We start from the raw sequence: 20,678 nt of genomic DNA, 5'->3' as shown, positions 1-20,678 counted from the left end.
TGGAAGAGAAATCGTAGAACTGCTGTTGGTACGAAGAGTTTTTGAGATGCCAAGTGTAGGGGTGACATTCCTTTGGGCAGATTTCCATGCAACTCAAGATCTTGGTTCAGTAGCATCGATAATATTACTGACACATGTAATAATGAGTGCTTATTTTCTATAACTATGAATGGATCTAACACGAGGGAGAAGATTTGTTCATTGTAGGATTTATTTTGACCATTTGTTCTTGAAATGGATTTGGGGAGAAAATAAATATAGTCAGATTCTGAACTTTTAATGAATAGATACACTGTCAGGTTTCTCCTAAATGGTGAACAAACTACTCATAATTTTGTGGATAACAGTATTAAGGTAGACAAGCAGGAGGATGGAGAAACGCAGCAAGTCCAGCAGCATCAGGAGGTTGAGAAGTCAACGTTTTGGATGTAACCCTTCTTCGCTGACTTTGCAACTATCTCATCACTCAAGGCCTACAGGTACATTTTTAAACTTTCCAAATTTGGACTGAGTCCTGAAGAAGGGTTACACCCAAAACATTGATTTCTATATCTCCTGGCTTGCTGTGTTCTTGTAGCCTCCTGCGTGTCTCCCTTGGTTTTCAGCACCTGCCATTTGTTTCTGATAGCAGTATTAAAGCATAGAACATCAGAAATTTCATTTGAAATGAAAGATAATGTTTTTAAACTTAACGAAAATTTATATTTGTATTATATTTATATTCAGTACAATTTGTGATTGTACTGAATGGCAGAGCAGGTTCAGGGGCTTTTGTTCCTATTTCATATGGTCTATTCTACTTTTTATTATCTTGTGTGAATTTGTACTTTAGCTTGTAACAATAAAATGTGACTTACTTTCCTCCAATTTCTTTTCGTTAAGAAATAATAAAATGGCCTGAAATGTGATGTTGAAGAACAATCAAAGGAACATGATCATTTCCTTACCACCTATTGATTATGACTGTGATCTTTAGCACTTAATAAGATGGCTTCACCAGATTAATTTGGTATCTAGAAACAAATTGCAATGTAGAATCCTTATTTGGTTGAACAGAAAAATAACAAGTCATTTTATGAAATTTACAGATGAATACAAGAGCAAAGTGGCTTGTGAAGATGACAAGTTACGACTGAACTGTAAACGAAGTATGGTAATAGCCATCTACTCTGCCATCTTTGGCAGGTCACAAGAGGGAAGCTTAGAATGTCCTTTCCAGAATGTTGGAGCTCCAGCAATAGGTAAGTGTGACCTATTGCTGTGCATTTCCAGCATTGCTTTTTTAACAATATTATATTTAAGTAAGTGTGATGTAATAAGAATTAAAAACTTAGATAATAGCTAAGAATTGACTAAATATATTCAGATACATCAATGAAATAGTCTGAGCAAGTCATGCATATAAAGAAAAGGAAGGATCTTGCTTTTCTAATCGCCAGTGTACTTTGTGTGTTCATTCCAACGACAATTAGAATGTCTACTTTTCACTATAGAAAGTTTAAATTCATTTCTTTTAATGTCTGAACCAGTAACTCTGTGAATCGCTTAGCTTCACAGATTGGAAAGGTGCAGTCAGCAGATCTCCGCTCCATGTATAATAGACTTTAATAACCTTTACTTAGCAAGCAAATAATGGTTAAGTATATATTCCTGCTGAGTGAAGCCCTGCTGGAAATGTAAATGTAAACGTATGTGTGAGGACAGCCTGAGGCTTAGCTATGAGCTAAGGCTGAAAAAGTAAGACACTTTACAAATAACGATGAAGCTACTGAAATATTTCATAGTGAAACAGTGGATACTACATACCAAGGATGGTAACTTACCAAGAATATACAATTGTGGCTCATTTATATCTTTTCTTTCTACTTCTATTACTTTTCCCTTTGAAAGCCTTATGTGTCCTGCATGTGTTTATCATTCTCCTTGTTTCTTCCCTCCTTCACTGTTCATCTTCATATGACCTTGCACAATTCCTTTGGTTTGCTCAACCTTTTAAATTTGTTGACGGCAGCTCATTTTCAAATATATAATTTGAATAAGGTCTAGAGAAGAGTAGGATGCTACAGTTAAGAGAAAACCAAAGAGGAATGGAAAGAAAAGATGGAAGAGCAATACCAGAGCCTGTGAGGTGATAGAAAGATGAAGGTTGGAGGCTTTGGGTGGCCTCAGAAAAAAGGAAATCAATAGACTGGGGAAAGGAGAAAAGTAGAATAGGGTCACATGTCAGAGAGGGGTCGAAAGTAGAGTGGAATTGGAGGGGGCACAGGAGACTTAGTGGCTGGAGGAAATGAACAAAGTAGATTAGTGTCAAATAATCTGGAATGTGTACTTGACCTCTTTCGGTTGAAGACTGAGATGAGTCCGGAACCAAGTTGAGCAGCTGACTGTGCACCTTCAAGGATCTAAGGACACAAATAAAAAGAGCAGAGCAAATTGGCAGGAATAATTTGTAAAGTGAATAACACTGGGGATTAGACAACAAACATGCAACGCCAGCACTGTGGCTCAGTGGTTAGCACTGCTGCCTCACAACGCTAAGGACCTGCATTCAATTCTACCCTCGACTTTGCAAGTTCCCGATGTGTCTGTGCGGGTTCCTCCAGGTGCTCCCAATTTCCTCCCACAGTCCACAAGTTGTGCAGGTTAGGTGGATTGGCCATGCTTAATTGCTCATAGCATCCAGGGATGTGCAGGCTAGGTTGGTTAACTGGGTAATGCAGGGTTGTGCAGCATAAGAGTGTGGCTCTGGGTGGACCACTCTTTAGGGAATTGGTGTGGACTTGATGGGCTGAATAGCCTGCTCCCACACTGTAAGGATTCTAGGAAAATTGGAAAAGGGAACACTGAATGTTGAACAAATCATTTTCTTAACAAACGTATAAACAAAACTATGCAACTGGGAATCTCCATAAGTCATGTAACGTAAAACAATCAGTTGTGGAGTTTTCTTTAGTTGACTTAGTCCCAGAATAGCATAGAACTGCTCTCTTATTAGAGGTGACTAGTGGTTGTTTAACCTAAGGGTCACCACGTTTCAGATGAGGGGGCAAGGTTGAGAAGGCAGGACTTCATGGTAACCTCAGACAGTACAGGAATTGAACAAATGCTATTGGTATCACTCTGCATAGCATATCAGCTGTCTAGCTAACTGACCCCCATCATGGAGATGTTAATTTGTTGCGAACAGTGGGTCAGAGTCACAGAGTCACTGAATTGTTTTAGTGCTGAAGGAGTCTATTCAGCCCAATATGTTGGCCTGAAATTGTCATGAGATGGTTGGGAAGCCTGACATGAGGGAAATTCTTATCTCCAATGTTTGGCAGGCCCAATTTGGTTGCACAGAAAGTTGAATATCTTGCAATCCAAAGATGTGCAGGTCAGGTGAATTGGTGTTGCTAAATTGCCCCATAGTGTTAGGTCGGTTAGTCAGAGGGAAATGGGTCTGGGTGGGTTACTCTTCAGAGGGTCGGTGTGGACTGGTTAGGCCGAAGGGCCTGTTTCCACACTGGAAGGAATCTAATCTAATTTAATCTTACAATGGTGGAGGAGAAATTGAGGACCGCAAATGCTGGAGATCAGAACCAAAAAGTGTGGCACTGGAAAAGCACAGGTCAGACAGCATCTGAGGAGCAGGAGAGTTGATGTTTCAGACATAAGCTGTTCATCAGGAATATGGAGAGGGTGTGGTGGGAAGGTGCTGAGAGATAAATGGGAGGGGGTGCATCTAGGGGGAAGGTAGCTAGGAATGCGATAGGAAGATGAAAGTGGGGGTGATGGTGATAGTTGAAGCATTTGGAGGTGCAGGAGAATTAGAGGAGACCACCAAGCGCCTCGTCTACTGTGTCAGTTGCCCTGGATATGGTCTGCTCTACACTGGGGAAGCAGGACATCAACTTACGGAACATTTCAGGAACATCTCCAGGACACATGCACTAAACAGCCCTACTGCCCTATGGCCGATCACTTCAACTCCCCCTCCCACTCCACCAAGGACATGCAAGTCCTGGGCTCCTCCACTGCCAAATCCTAGCCACCCAACAACTGAAGGAAGAACACCTCATATTCCGCCTTGGAACCCTCCAACCACACAGAATCAATGTCCATTTCACCAGTTTCCTCATGCTCTCTCCTCCCACCTTATCTCAGATCCAACCCTCCAACTTGGCACTGCCCTCTTAAACTGTCCTACCTGTCCATCTTCCTTCCCACCTATCTGTTCCACCCTCCACTCTGACCTATCACTCCCAGCTTTGTCTACCTATTGCATTCCTCGTTCCTTTCCCTCCAGCTTCCCCCACCCCCTCCATTCCTGATGAAGAGCTTTTGCTCAAAATATCGACACTCCTGTTCTGCGGATGCTACCTGACCAGCTGTGCTTTTCCAGCACCACATCTTACAATGTAGAGAGTCTACAGCCACATCCTAGCACCAAGCTATTTTCAACCATAAACACTCACTAGGAAATTGTCTGCTATCATATTATACCAGACCTGGATGTGGCTAATACAGCCATGATTTCTTTAACATTGAAATTAACTATTACAGCACCACCTACAGGTATATCAGGATCTGCAAGCACCAATTCTTATAGGATCAGATGGACATGAGTTTTTAGATTGAGGTTCCTTAGCCGAATGCCTGTACAATATGTGTTGATGTAACAAATTTTATAATAGTAAGAATCATTATTATGGTTAATTTTCAAAGCTAATATTTTTAACATTATACCAAGATGCTTTTGAACTAAATAATTAATTTGCTTCAGCACAACTTTCTACAAGCAATTATGTCGTGTTGGAAAGATAGTACTCAATCATATTTCAATAATCATGGTATAAAGTAGAGAGATGGCTTTGAACTTTTAAGAATGCCCTTTCTCTAGCATCTGGTTTCAGACGTTCCATCCTACTAAACTGATTCACTTCCCAACTATTCCAATGAATGAGATGATGTGATACAAAGCTGAAGCGAAAGGATGTTCGTAAAATCTCCAGAAGTTTCTGAAAGCTTCAGCACATAATAACAAATATTTTGGTAACTTGTAGTATTCGAAAATAATCAAACATTGCTAATTTTTTGATAAGCAGCCATTGCAAATTGCTCTAAACTAACTGAATATTTCTGAACCATATAACTTACAATTTGAATTACATTCATTTTAATTTGTACTCATTTGAACTGATGAATTTTCACTTCCTTCCATTAATGTTGCATCTATTAAATGAAACAAATTACAAATAATTTATCATGAAAAGGCTATGATGAATTGAATTTTTTTTACAGTTGCTTAATTAGTATCACTACAGAAGTAAAATTCTTATTTTTCATGGTCTAGTTGAAACTAGGAGATCAAAATTTGATGCATATTTCCTATTGCTATGTATGCTGGCTACAGCATCTGCAGGCTTTGATACGCAGTTACAGCTTAGCACTGATACAGCACTGCTGTTGTGTAGCAGCTTTGTCAGACAAAAAAATGTTTTTACCCAAGTTGTGTTTATTTATATTGACCTTTCCAGTAGGGGCAATATTGTTTGAACTAAATATCATTTGTGTAAGCTTTATCACTGTAAATAAGTTGTCTGTAGTTCCCCTTGGTTGTTTATTCAATTTGGCTTAATTGATGTTTGAAAATTTCGGTAAAAATGCTTTACATCTTATGCTGACCATATAAAGATTATAATAATTCAGGATTTAATGCATTGAAATCTTGATTTTCACTCTGTGGTTGTATAAGTTATATGTGACAATCTCCAAGATAAGTGTAAACAGGTCAGTGATTTTTAAATCAAATAAAATAACTCTTAATTTGAAAGTTAACACAAACGAAAAGATAATGTTTCTTTTCACACAAATGACATTGAAAATATGGGCAAAAATATTTATAAATTTGAAGGCATAAAGCATTTTGTTTTTGTATTTTAATGCTGTGTTGAGTTGAAAATTACCACTAACATATACCTTAAGTACTTAGGGAAGTTTCAATGGCAGCACTACACACAATGTGATACACAACTCCTGCTTTTACTGCAATTAAGTTGGGTGGTACATTATGAAGACCAGGCATGTTCATGAGCTAAACTAGAAGAAATGCACTCACTTCACTACAGATATGTGGGAACTAGATGTATTATTGAGAACAATGTTAGGTGAATGTGATGCTTCTCCTGGTACGTTGCCAAGAACCGAATGAATAAAATGAAACAGTACTGTCTCTGTAGTATCAGAAATAGTTTTTCTGGGCATAGCTTAAAGCAATTTTGTTTTGACTCTCAGCTGTTTCACACAGATTTTGTACAAGAAATCTCCTTTACATTAGACCTGGGGTCATGAAAGTATTGGATTTTGTAAAAAAAAGTTGAAGTAATTGATCATTTACTCAGTATGTGAACGACACATGTAATTAATCACTTCTACAGAGGGAAAAAAACCTACTCTGAGCCCTTTCAATGGTAAAAATAGGAGAGCTGCCTCGGAGATTGAGTTGAAATAAGATGCTCTTAGCCTCCATCCAACAGTATTAGTTTGCACCTTATTGAATTAAAATATTCATGACTTGGAGGTGCCGGTGTTAAACTGGGTGGACAAAGTTAAAAATTGCACCTCACCAGGTTATAGTCAAGTTTAGGTTTTAACATACTGTGGAATAGACACCAGGCGGTTTGAAAAACTGAAATTTGACTGGTATACACAAAGCTGAGAATTCTCTTATTTCATATTGATTTAGAGACAGACCTCAAACTGAGTCTAGAATTGTATGATTACTGTTGAGGGATTATTTTGTGGTCTGCCTATCTTCCCTTGCATTAATAATGCCTATTTGAAATGCAGTTCTAATCATCTGTATTTATCAATATAAGGCAATGTGATTGTACAGTTGTTCTTTGACTTAAAGATTCTTATTTGTTGTATACTTGACATATTCAAATAACTTATTGTAACTGTGACAATACCATGGCTTTAAGAGGTATGTTTTGCCTGTTTTATTTTTTAAGAGAGGTTTAAAGCCAGAGGTAGTGAGCTGTCTACAAAAGCCACTAAAATAAACAGATTGTGAGGCCTTAGGTTTTCTTATTAATGCTGAAACAATAGAAGCAGCCTGAATGTGTATGGTCAAGCTCCCACAGAATCTGGATTTTTAGATTTCAGCAGTTGCTGTTGGAGCCTTGAAGAAGGGGAAGCTATTTTCTTCCCTCTTTCAGTTACAGGCAAAAGCTGGGGGCGGGGGAGAGGGGTGGGGGGGATGTCGTGGGGTTGCTGGGTTCTCTTGCGCTACTAGAGTTGCATGTCACAGTCTGTTTTCTGAATTTGCCTTTTGCCAAGGATATGTTTATGGAATGATGCTATGTTGGAACAGTTAATTAGTAATTGTTACTGTATCTATTATTCTGTTAAGTTTTCCAATAGAGATAAGTTATTCGAAGTTCTTTCTTTTGTTGTAATTTTATTATAGTGGATAAATAAAATATGTTTTGCTTTAAATCCAGTGGTTTGACCAATCGAATTGCATCTGGAATGCAAAACCTTACATTTATCTTTGAAATCAGAAAAAGTTAGGGTCTAGACTATCTTCTGAATATTTTGAGGGGGTGGTTTGGTCTGGTCTATAACATAACAGATAAATTGGTGGATAAATGAAGCAGCAAAAAATTGTTTTTATGGTGTAACTCAAATGCTTTAACATTTGGAAGCATGAGGATTTATTTCTAAAGAACAAGTTTGGGTAGGACAAATGTGGCAGTCTTAGGGAGTTTCATAACTTCACTTATCTTGGAAAGTTTGCAGCTTTGTCCAATGGAACTCTGTTTTAAGCTTTCAAAGAGGTAATTATTCATTTGTGCCATCATGCAATATTTGTTAACTGTTAATATGGCTGATAATTAAAGAACAAGTGTTCATTCTCAATTGTGTACTTATTAAAACAAGTTATCTAGCAATTGATTAAATTGCAGATTTTTCATTGTAGAATTTATTCCATCTGTACAGATTCTGTAACAAAACATTAATATATGGAAATAAATCTGAGCACAAATCAATTAATCAAGTGTTAATCTAAGATACGCTGCTGTTAGACTAAAGCTTATACGAAATGAGGCACACAGGTAGTCTGCGAGCTTGTTTTCAATTTTAATAAAGAGTCAAAAAGAGCATGTTTATTAACATTAACATCTGGTTTTAGTATTGGGCAGTGAATATATGCAGGTTTAGTGCTGGTGGCTCTATCATGTACAATACCAATGGATAAGCCATAAAGATATCAATTGGAGAATGTAATTGGCAGATAAAATTGATTCTGTGCTGTCTGTCAATGACCAAGAAAAGATGGTAATCTTTGTTCCTGTTGGCAATACTTTGTATTGCTGTTGAACCAAAAAATTCCTAGTTCCTTCCATAGGTCTAAGAGGTTCTTAAGGTAATAATACTGATGCCTTAGATTGATGTCCATGCCTGATTGAAGTTGACAACAGGACTATGGATAGGTATTTGTCAGAACCACTTGTGGACTCCAGATACATGTTTGAAATCATTTTTTAACTTGACTAAAAACAAGATTGTCAGAAGCTAGCGCTGAATTTCCAAATGCACTGTTCTTCTGATTGCTCATTTCAGTTACAAAGAGAAAATCATGGTTCTCTCTGAATGACTGACAGAAGGTGGAAGACCTGGAAAAATGGTGTACTGAGAACAACCTAGCTCTCAATGCTGGCAAAACCATGGAACTCATTATTGACTTTCGGCAGGATGTTACTCATGCTCCTCCCTCTCTTCCCCGCATCTCCTCCGCCACCACCACACATTAACAGCATAATGGTGGAACGAGTGGAGAGTGTCGAGCTCCTGGGAGTGGTCATCCACAACAAACTTTCTTGGACTCTTCATGTGGACGCACTGGTTACAAAGGCCCAACAACGTCTCTTCCTCAGGCAGCTGAGAAAATTTGGCATGACAACGAATACCCTTGCCAACTTTTATAGGTGCGCTGTCGAGAGCATTCTGTCTGGATGTATCCCTACCTGGTACGGCAACTGTACTGTTCAAGATCAGAGACGGTTACAGAGAGTGGTGAACTCGGCCCAGATAATCACAAAGACCAACCTCCCATCTATAGAATCCATCTACCAGGTCCGCTGTTGAGGAAAGGCCGCCAGCATTCTCAAAGATCCATCTGACCCTGGCAATGTTTCTCTACCATCGGGAAGAAGGTACAGAGAGCTGAACACATGCACCAGCTGGTTTTGAAACTGTTTCTACCCTACTGTTGTTAGAATACTGAATGGACTCTCAAACTCTTAACATTCATCTGTACTTGTGTTTTTGTTTTGCCACTATTTACCTATTATTTACTTATCTATGGTACTTAACTATGTGATCTGCCTGAATTGCTCACAAGACAAAGCTATTCACTGTGCCCCCGTACTCACGACAATAAACTCAATTCAATGCAGGGTTAAAATTCCTTGGTTGCACTGCTGAAGTGAATCAAACTTAGATTTTCCATATTTGTTTGTTTTTTGCTCTCCTTTCTGAAGTTCCTGTTAGTACAGTAATTAAACCCTTTGGCAGCCTTGTTCTTACTGAACGATAAAAGCCAGAATCTGTCATCCACAATTGATTGTAAAATTGACAGGAGTGCATTTACTTTAAATGTGCACTTTAGTGTCAATTGTGCAGTGTTTTAAATTTTCTGTGAGGAAATTTAAGACCGTAAGAAATGATTTAGATTAGTGGTTCCACACCCCCCGAGTCAAAGGTAAGATTCTGGAAGTCATGACAGGCTGTAATTAGTAAATTTAGTGCAGATTGCAGAAAAGAGGGTCTATGTAGCTCCACTCAGAGGATGAAAGGTATAGTATTACAATTGCTGGTGGAGACTATGAACTGTATAATGCTTTATTTTCACAAAAAGTTGTTTTACAAAACCTTCTAAATTCTACAAATCCTCTCATGAGGATCAACTGGATGTGCTGGAAAAGTCGTCCAACTCTGACCTATCCTTTGCCATCCTTACCCTATTTTAATCTTATTCCAAAACACACTCCTGAGTATCTTTGATTACTACTCTTCTTTGACTCTGTCATTGAGAGTGGTACTTCCTCCTAAGGGTGAGCTGCTAGTGCTGATGTTACCCTATCTGGTGCAGTCCACATGCTACCGTTCAGTTAGGTTAGTTGTATTGATGCTAGTGTGTTCAGATTTGATGTCAGTATTGATGCTGCCTCTTTGAGTTATGTTATTGATGTTTGTGCTACCTCCTTTGTGTTTGATACTGGGACCAGTTTTTATTTTCTATGAAAGAAAAAATACTATTTGTATAGCAATCTTTTATCGCCTCAAGATTTAACAACCTGACTTAGAACCAATGAGCAATTGAAGTGAGATCACTGTATTGATGTAAGGGGTACAGCAACTAATTTGTGCATTAAATAGGACCCATAACAGCTAATATGATAATGAGAATTATTTGTAGTGATGTTAGTTAATATACGTATTGGTCGTGCACCAAGGGGAAACCCCCTACTCATTTTCAATATAGAGCTATGAGATCTTTCAAGATCAGCTGGGAGGATAGATGAATTCTCTGTTTAGTATCTCATCTGAAAGATGCCAGCTCTGACAGTGAAGTGCTTACCCTCTCAATGTTGTCATCTAGTGCCATCTTAAATTTAGTGCTTCAAAGAACTAAGGAGACTTGAATTAATATCCCTTTGGTTCAGAAGTGAAGTTTAGTATTCATTTTGCTTTGATTTTCTTGACATCTGACTCCAGCAATTTGACCTGCTTCAGAGTAGATGCTGTGTTATGACCTATTCCAAGGCAATTTTGCCCAGTTTATTATAGTTGCAGACAGTTTGTCCCAAATTATTATGCTTTTTGAAGAAATAGATGAACTGGCTCCCCTACTTTATTTACCTGCTTCTTTGGTGGGTTGCAACAAGGTTAACAAAAAAGATTCTCTTCCTTTTCTTACTCTCAGATCAAATTAATGTATGATTTAAAAGGAGCCAGTTTAATCAGGCTTGCTTGATATCAAGAGAGTGAGTGTTTATTAGTTGCTAAATGTGAGAAGTAATGCAAAATGTATACATCCAAATTAGAAATGAGAAGGGAGTTCAAAGAAAAATAGAAATTAGGAGATCTATCATTCAGACTTTGTGCTCTTCAGGAAGATTAGATAGTTGAACATTATGACTGTACTTTGGGTGATAGTGATTGGTTGGGAGTAGGGGTGTGATTGTTTAAAGCTATCCTCAAACTGTGATTTTCACAGCACATTAGTCAATAGACAATAGGTGCTGGAGTGGGCCATTTGGCCCTTCGAGCCAGCACCACCATTCATTATGATCACAGCTGATCATCTGCAATCAGTATCCTATTTCTGCCTTAACCCCATAAACCTTGATTCCACTATCTTTAAGAGCTCTATCCATCTCTTTCTTGAAAGAGCAGACAAAGGAAGCACATGGTGAGGACAGTGCAGGAGAGAGAGAGAGAACCTGCACAGTTACTGCCTTTGCTGTTTTTGGATTCGTGTGTCACTGGACATCGGAGTGCATCTGGGAAAATTAACAAACAGTGAATTTCACAACTAATCTTGGAGGAACCGGTTTGGGCAAAGTTAACAACACAGAATCAGATAAGTTAATTGTTGTTTTAAGTCTGTCCAAGAGAAAGGCTGTGTTAGTGAGTACAGTGGGTTCTTTCTTGATTATATGTTTTTGGAGATAAGTCTCTTAATTAAACTTAAAATATAAGCCATAGCTATTAATTTAACCTGGGGCAGTGTTTGTAGAGGAATAAGACGGTGTTATTTTCTGGGTCTGTAGATTGTGAAGGAGCAAAAATGGCCGTTGCAGTGATATGTACTTCTTGTCAGATGTGGGAGTTTAAAGAGAGTTTAAGGGTTACTGCAGATTATATCTGCCATAAATGCTGTTGGATGGGAATCTTATCAGATCGAGTGGATCGGTTGGAGAGACAGAAGCGATCAGGAGTTTGCAATAGCAACAGTATGTGATGGATGGTAGTTATAGGAAGGAGGAAAGTCTCAGATACAGTCACATAGATGGGTTAACTCCAGGAAGGGTAAGAGAGGTAGGCACCTAGGGCAGGAGTGTTTTGTGGATACCCCCATTTCAAACAGGTATGCTGTTTTGGAAAATGTAGGGGGTGATGGATTCTCAGGGAACGTAGCACGAACAGCCAAGTTCCTGGTATTGAGACTGGCTTTAATGCAATGAGGGGTATGTCAACTTCCAAGAGATCAATTGTGTAAGGGGATTCTGTGGTCTGAGGTACGGACAGATGTTTCTGTGGCCAGCAGAGAAAAAGCAGAATGGTGTGTTGTTTCCCTGGTGCCAGGATCAAGGATGTCTCGGAGAGGGTGCAGAATGTTCTCACGGGGGAAAGGGGCCAGCAGGAGGTCATTGTCCACATTGGAATCAATGACGTAGGAAGGGAAAAGGTTGAGATTCTGAAGGGAGATTACAGAGAGTTAGACAGAAATTTAAAAAGGAGGTCCTCAAAGGTAGAAATATCTGGACTGCTCCCAGTGCTACAAGCTAGTGAGGGCAGGAATAGGAGGATAGAGCAGATGAATGCATGGCTGAGGAGCTGGTGTATGGGAGAACGATTCACATTTTTGGATCATTGGAATCTCTTTTGGGGTAGAAGTGACCTGTACAAGAAGGACGGATTGCACCTAAATTGGAAGGGGACTAATATACTGGCAGGGAAATTTGCTAGAACTGCTTGGGAGGATTTAAACTAGTGAGGTGGGGGTGTGGGACTCAAGGAGATAGTGAGGAAAGAGATCGATCTGAGATGGGTACAGCTGAGAACAGAAGTGAGTCAAACAGTCAGGGCAGGCAGGGACAAGGTAAGAAAAATAAATTAAACTGCATTTATTTCAATGCAAGGGGCCTAACAGGGAAGGCAGATGAACTCAGGGCATGGTTAGGAACATGGGACTGGGATATCGTAGCAATTACAGAAACATGGCTCAGGGATGGGCAGGACTGGCAGTTTAATGTTCCAGGAAACAAATGCTACAGGAAGGATAGAAAGGGAGGCAAGAGAGGAGGGGGAGTGGCATTTTTGATAAGGGATAGCATTACAGCTGTGCTGAGGGAGGATATTCCCAGAAATACATCCAGGGAAGTTATTTGGGTGGAACTGAGAAATAAGAAAGGGATGATCACCTTATTGGGATTGTATTATAGACCCCCTAATTTTAGATTAGATTAGATTACTTACAGTGTGGAAACAGGCCCTTTGGCCCATCAAGTCCACACCGCCCCACCGAAGCGCAACCCACCCATACCCCTACATTTATCCCTTACCTAATTCACCTGACCTGCACATCTTTGGACTGTGGGAGGAAACCTGCGCAGACACAGGGAGAACGTGCAAACTCCACACATTCAATCGCCTGAGGCGGGAATTGAACCCGGGTCTCTAGCGCTGTGAGGCAGCAGTGCTAACCACTGTGCCACCGTGGTCAGAGGGAAATTGAGAAACAAACTTGTAAGGAGATCTCAACTATCTGTAAGAATAATAGGGTAGTTATGGTAGGGGATTTTAACTTTCCAAACATCTGCTGTAGTGTTAAAGGTTTAGATGGAGAGGAATTTGTTAAGTGTGTACAAGACAATTTTCTGATTCAGTATGTGGATGTACCTACAAGACAAGAGGCAAAACTTGAGCTACTCTTGGGAAATAAGACAGGGCAGGTGACTGAGGTGTCACTGGGGGAGCACTTTGGGGCCAGCGACCATAATTCTATTTGTTTTAAAATCGTGATGGAAGAGGATAGACCAGATCTAAAAATTGAAGTTCTAAATTGGAGAAAGGCCAATTTTGACGGTATTAGGCAAGAACTTTCGAAAGCTGATTGGAGGCAGATGTTCGCAGGTAAAGGGACGGCTGGAAAATGGGACGCCTTCAGAAATGAGATAACAAGAATCCAGAGAAAGTATATTCCTGTCAGGATGAATGGGAAGGCTGGTAGGTATAGGGAATGCTGGATGACAAAAGTAATTGAGGGTTTGGTTAAGAAAAAGAAGGAAGCAGGTAAAGACAGGATAGATCGAGTGAATCCTTAGAGTATAAAGGAAGTAGGAGTATACTTGAAGGAAATCAAGAGGGCAAAAAGGGGACATGAGATAGCGTTGGCAAATAGAATTAAGGAGAATCCAAAGGGTTTTTACAAATATATTAAGGACAAAAGGGTAACTAGCGAGGGAATAGGGCCCCTCAAAGATCAGGAGAAGGTGAGGACTGCAGATGCTGGAGATCAGAGCTGAAAATGTGTTGCTGGAAAAGCGCAGCAGGTCAGGCAGCATCCAAGGAGCAGGAGAATCGACGTTTCGGGCATAAGCCCTTCTTCAGGAAAGAAGATTCCTGAAGAAGGGCTTATGCCCGAAACATCGATTCTCCTGCTCCTTGGATGCTGCCTGACCTGCTGCACTTTTCCAGCAACACCTTTTCACCCCTCAAAGATCAGCAAGGCAGCCTTTGTGTGGAGCCACAGAAAATGGGGGAGATGCTAAATGAATATTTTGCATCAGTATTTACTGTGGAAAAGGATATGGAAGATATAGACTGTAGGGAAATAGATGTTGACATCTTGCAAAATGTCCAGATTACAGAGGAGGAAGTGCTGGATGTCTTGAAACAGTTAAAAGGTGGATAAATCTCCAGAACCTGATCAGGTGTACCCGAGAACTCTGTGGGAAGCTAGAGAAGTGATTGCTGGGCCTCTTGCTGAGATATTTGTATCATTGATAGTCACAGGTGAGGTGCCAGAAGACTGGACATTGGCAAGCCAGGTGCCATTGTTTAAGAAGGGCGGTAAAGACAAGCCAGGGAACTATAGACCAGTGAGCCTGACCTCAGTGGTGGACAAGTTGTTGGAAGGAATCCTGAGGGACAGGATGTACATGTATTTGGAAAGTCAAGGACTGATTCGGGATAGTCAACATGGCTTTGTGCATGGGAAATCATGTCTCACAAACTTGATTGAGTTTTTTGAAGAAATAACAAAGAAGATTGATGAGGGCAGAGCAGTAGATGTGATCGATATGGACCTCAGTAAGGCGATCGACAAGGTTCCCCATTGGAGACTGATTAGCAAGGTTAGATCTCATGGAATAAAGGGAGAACTAGTCATTTGGATACAGAACTGGCTCAAAGGTAGAAGACAGAGGGTGGTGATGGAGAGTTGTTTTTCAGACTGGAGGCCTGTGACCAGTGGAGTGCCACAAGGATTGGTGCTGGGTCCTCTACTTTTTGTCATTTATATAAATGATTTGGATGCAAGCATATGAGATACAGTTAGTAAGTTTGCAGATGACACCAAAATTGGAGGTGTAGTGGACAGCGAAGAGGGTTACCTCAGATTACAACAGGATCCGGACCAGATGGGCCAATGGGCTGAGAAGTGGCAGATGGAGTTTAATTCAGATAAATGTGAGGTGCTGCATTTTGGGAAAGCAAATGTTAGCAGGACGTTTGCACTTAATGATAAGATCCTAGGGAGTGTTGCTGAACAATGAGACCTTGGAGTGCAGGTACATAGCTCCTTGAAAGTGGAGTTGCAGGTAGATATGATAATGAAGGCGGCGTTTGGTATGCTTTCCTTTATTGGTCAGAGTATTGAGTACACGAGTTGAGAGGTCATCATCCTGTCCCTCAGGATTCCCTCCAACAACTTGCCCACCATGGAGGTCAGGCTCACGGGTCTATAGTTCCCTGGCTTGTCTTTTTCGCCCTTCTTAAACAGTGGCACCACGTTTGCCAACCTCCAGTCTTCTGGCACCTCACCTGTGACTATCGATGATACAAATATCTCAGCAAGAGGCCCAGCAATCACTTCTCTGGCTTCCCACAGAGTTCTCGCGTACACCTGATCAGGTCCTGGGGATTTATCCACCTTTAACTGTTTCAAGAGATCCAGCACTTCCTCCTCTGTTACCTGGACATTTTGCAAGATGTCACCATCTATTTCCCTACGGTCTATATCTTCCATATCCTCCTTCACAGTAAATACTGATGCAAAATATTAATTTAGTATCTCCCCCATTTTCTAATAATCTTATACGTCTCAATCAGATCCCTTCTCATCCTTCTAAACTCAAGTGTATATAAGCCCAGTTGCTCCTATCTTTCAACATATGATCGTCCTGCCATTCCGGGAATTGACCTCGTGAACCTACGCTGCACTCCCTCAGTAGCCAGAATGTCCTTCCTCAAATTTGGAGACCAAAACTGCACACAATACTCCAGGTACAGTCTCACCAGGCCCCTGTACAGCTGCAGGAGGACATCTTTGCTCCTATACTCAATCCGTTTAGTTATGAAGACTAGCATGTGATTAGTCTTCTTCACTGCCTGCTGTACCTGCATGCTTGCTTTCATTGAATGATGTACAAGAATACCTAGTTCTCGTACTTCCCATTTGCTTATCCTGACTCCATTTAGATAGTAATCTGCCTTCCTGTTCTTGCCACCAAAGTGGATAGCCACACATTTATTTACATTAAACTGCATCTGCCGTCCACTCACCTAGCCTGTCCAAGTCACCCTGGATTCTCATAACATCCTACTCGCATTTCACCCTGCCACCCAGCTTTGTGTCATCAGCAAATTTGCTAATATTATTTTTAATGCCTTCATCTATATCATTGATGTACATTGTAAACAGCTGCAGTCTCAGCACTGAACCTTGTGGTACCCCACTGGTCACCACCTGCCATTCCAAAGGGATCCATTTATCCCTACTCTTTACTTCCTATCAGCCAGCCAATTTTCAATCCAAGTCAGTATTTTGCCCCCAATGTCATGTGCCCTAATTTTTGTTCACTGATCTCCTATGTGGGACTTTATCAAAGGCTTTCTGAAAGTCCAGGTACACTATATCCACTAGCTCTCCCTTGTCGATCTTCATAGTTACATCCTCAAAAAAGTCCAGAAGATTAATCAAGCACAATTTTTCCTTCGTAAATCCATGCTGACTCTGACCTATCATATTACTGCTGTCCAAATGAGTTGTAATTTCATCTTTTATAATTGACTCCAGCATCGTTGCCACCACTGACGTCAGATTAGATTAGATTACTTACAGTGTGGAAACAGGCCCTTCGGCCCAACAAGTCCACACCACCCCGCCGAAGCGCAACCCGCCCATACCCCTACATTTACCCCTTACCTAACACTATGGGTAATTTAGCATGGCCAATTCACCTGACCTGCACATCTTTGAACTGTGGGAGGAAACCGGAGCACCCGGAGGAAACCCACGCAGACACGGGGAGAACGTGCAAACTCCACACAGTTAGTCGCCTGAGGTGGGAATTGAACCCGGATCTCTGGCGCTGTAAGGTAGCAGTGCTAACCACTGTACCACCGTGCCACCCACTAGTCTACTGTACCACTAACTAGTCTATAATTCCCTGTTTTCTTTCTTCCCTTCTTGAAAGGTGGGACAACATTAGCCACCCTCCAATCCGCAGGAACTGATCCTGAATCTGTAGAACATTGGAAAGTGATTACCAATGTGTCCACGATTTCTAGAACCACCTCCTTAAGTACCCTGGGATGCAGACCATCAGGTCCTGGGGACTTATCAGCCTACTGACCTAACACCATTTCCTGCCTAACATAAATTCCCTTCAGTTCATCCATTACCCTAGGTCCTTCAGCCACTATTACATCTGGGAGATGCTTATATCTTCCTCAGTGAAGACAGATTGAAAGTACCAACTCAACTCTTCTGCCATTTCCTTGTTCCCCATAATAAATTCATCTGTTTCTGTCTTCAAGGGCCCAGTTTTAATCTTAACCATTTTTTTTCTTTTCACATACCTCAAAAAGCTTTTACTATCCTCCTTTAATATTTTTTGTCAGTTTACCTTCGTACCTCATTTTTTCTCCGCATATTGCCTTTTTAGTTATCCTCTGCTCTTTAAAAATTTTCCAGTCCTCTGGCTTCCCTCGTCAGCCACGGCCAACCCTGCCTCCCCTTAGGATCTTTCTTCTTTGGAATGAATTGATCCTGCACCTTCTGCATTATATCCAGAAATACCTGCCATTGTTTTCCACTGCCATCCCTGCTAGGGTATTGAACCATTGAACTTTGGCCAGCTCCTCTTTCATAGCTCCATAGTTCCCTTTGTTCAACTGCAATGCTGACACTTCAGATTCTCCCTTCTCCCTCTCAAATTGCAGATTCAAACTTATCATATTGTGGTCACTACCTCCTAATCGCTCCTTTACTTCAAGGTCCCTGATCAAATCCGGTTCGTTGCACAACAGCAGATCCAGAGTTGCGTTCTCCTGGGTAGGCTCCAGTACAAGCTGTTCTAAGAATCCATCTCAGAGGCACTCCACAAACTCCCTTTCTTGGAGTCCAGTACCATCCTGATTCTCCCAGTCTACCTGCATGTTCAAATCCCCCATAACAACTGTGGTAATACCTTTGCGACAGTCCAATTTTAACTCCTTATTCAACTTACACCCTACATCAGTCTACTGCTTGGAGGCCTGTAGATAACTCCCATTAGTGTCTTTCTTCCCTTAGAATTTCTCAGCTCTATCCATCCTGACTCTACATCTCCTGATTCTATGCTCCCCCTCGCAAGAACTGAATATCCTTCCTCACCAACAGGGCCACCCCACCCCCTCTGCCCATCTGTCTGTCCTTTTCTTTTGATAGCATGTATAGCCTTGAATATTAGTTTCCCAGGCCTGTCCATTTGAAACCATATCTCAGTTATCCCCACATCGTACTTGCCAATTTCCAACTGAGCCTCAAGCTTAGCCACCTAATTTCTAATGCTTCGTGCATTCATATATAATATTTTTAATTTGTTACTCCCCTCACCCTTCCTATCAATCCTATTTCACTTGACCATACTGTACGATCCTTTCTTGAGTTTTCTGTTCTGTTCATTCTGTTGTCTTTCTTAACTTGTCTTATTCTCACTTTCTCTTTAACTTCCTTCTTGAATTTCCAGTTAGTACCCCCCCCGCCAACAAAAACTTAGTTTAAACACACCTATGTTTCAATGGCAAACCTGCCTTCCAGAATGCTGGTTCCCCACCTATTAAGGTGCAACCCGTCCCTCTTGTATAATTTATCCTTACTGCAAAACATACTCCAGTAATCCAAACATTTAAATCCTTGCTTTCTGCACCAGTTCCTCAGCCACACATTCAAGTCCATTATCTCCCTGTTCCTGTCCTCTCCACCCTGAGGAATTGGAAGCAAGCGGGAGACAACCACCCTTATTTAACTCCTCACTATACAAACAGAAATAGACCAGTTGTGACTTTTACCCCTTGGAAGGTATAGTCCAGACTATAACCTGCAGGCTATTTTTTTTTAGTTTGCCTTGCACCTCAGATTTTTTTTTTTAGGTACCCTACATGCTGGAGATCCAGAAGTTTTCACATGGAATATTTCAACAGTCACTTAATTCTGAGATTATATTATCAGTCAAGCTTGGCTTGCAGCCTTCATTTTAAAAAAAAAACTTGTCAAAAAGTTTAATCTGTCTATAAGTAATTTGAGCTTCTGATCTGCCATAACAATAGTTTCCTAAAACATTGCTCTCTTGGAATTGTTATGGACCAGGCTAGACCTCCTCAAAACATTTCAAGAAAGTAGCCCAGACCCTAACGTTGCTAGTTGTTTTAAACAGGTGTAAAATGGATGTTGCAGGAAGGATACAATTGGTCAAACCACGTAGTTGTAAACAAAACAGAATTTATTTGCAAGATTACCAAATGAAACACAAACAAAAGAGATCAGATTACAGAAAAACATAATCTATCCTAAAACCCAACACACTATACCAGCTTTAATGATGCTGTTCCAAATAGAGTCAGAGAAATGTACAGCATGGAAACAAACCCTTCGGTCCAACTTATCCGTGCTTACCAGATATCCTAACCTAATCTAGTCCCATTTGCCAGCTCTTTGCTCATATCCCTGTAAATCTTCTCCATTCATATACCCACCCAGATGCCTTTCAAATGTTGCAATTATATCAACTTCCACCACTTCCTCTAGCAGCTCATTCCATACAAGTACCACCCTCTGTGTGAAAAGATCGCCCCTTAAATCAATCCCCATAAAAACTCCTTAGCACAAAAGGTAAAATCAAAGACCGGGCCTTACAGGAGAGAAGTCAGAGATAGAGGAGGATCAGCCTGCTTCTTTGGGGTCCAGCAGCTTTTTCAACACTACTGCTAAATACCAAACTAAACCAGAGAAAAGCTGAGCTGGGAGAACTGGCCACTGTATAAGTGTTTCATTGCACAAGTTTTTTTTTTCAAAAACTTGAAAGCTTGTTGCCTGAGGCAGTATCTGTTAGCTATAATCTAACTGGGCATAAAACCCTTCAACTTAGACTTTTCCGAGTCTGTATCTTTAATGATCTATCTGGAAAATAAAAAAGGGCAACATAACCTTATTAAAGGAGCAGCTTCATCACAGAGATCAGGGGATTTGTGGCAATTGTAGACTTGGTTAGGTCTTCAACTAATCAGATTAATGAATCCTCATTGAGTCATACATGTACTAAACCAGAAATTATATAATAGAAAATATAAATTAGATTTAAAAGGTAAAAATACAAAGTCACCATGGTCCCAGAGAATCAAGGGACTGGCGTCTC

At 40.6% G+C, this 20,678-nt stretch overlaps 1 protein-coding gene across 6 annotated transcripts in view; it reads left to right on the top strand.

The window, feature by feature from the left end:
• Positions 1-20,678, top strand: part of LOC140463037 (protein eva-1 homolog A-like) — a 387,899-nt gene that overhangs the window by 222,058 nt on the left and 145,163 nt on the right. For all 6 annotated transcript variants that reach the window (XM_072556670.1, XM_072556691.1, XM_072556652.1 and 3 more), the window contains one exon: positions 1,089-1,241. In XM_072556670.1, coding sequence (XP_072412771.1) covers positions 1,089-1,241 — 153 coding nt within the window. The remainder of the gene's footprint in view (positions 1-1,088; positions 1,242-20,678) is intronic.

This window comes from Chiloscyllium punctatum, chromosome 3 (genome assembly GCF_047496795.1).
Source record: "Chiloscyllium punctatum isolate Juve2018m chromosome 3, sChiPun1.3, whole genome shotgun sequence".
NCBI lineage: Eukaryota > Metazoa > Chordata > Chondrichthyes > Orectolobiformes > Hemiscylliidae > Chiloscyllium > Chiloscyllium punctatum.
The sequence above is the reverse complement of the archived record's forward strand: the minus strand, read 5'-3'. Positions and strand labels throughout refer to the sequence as shown.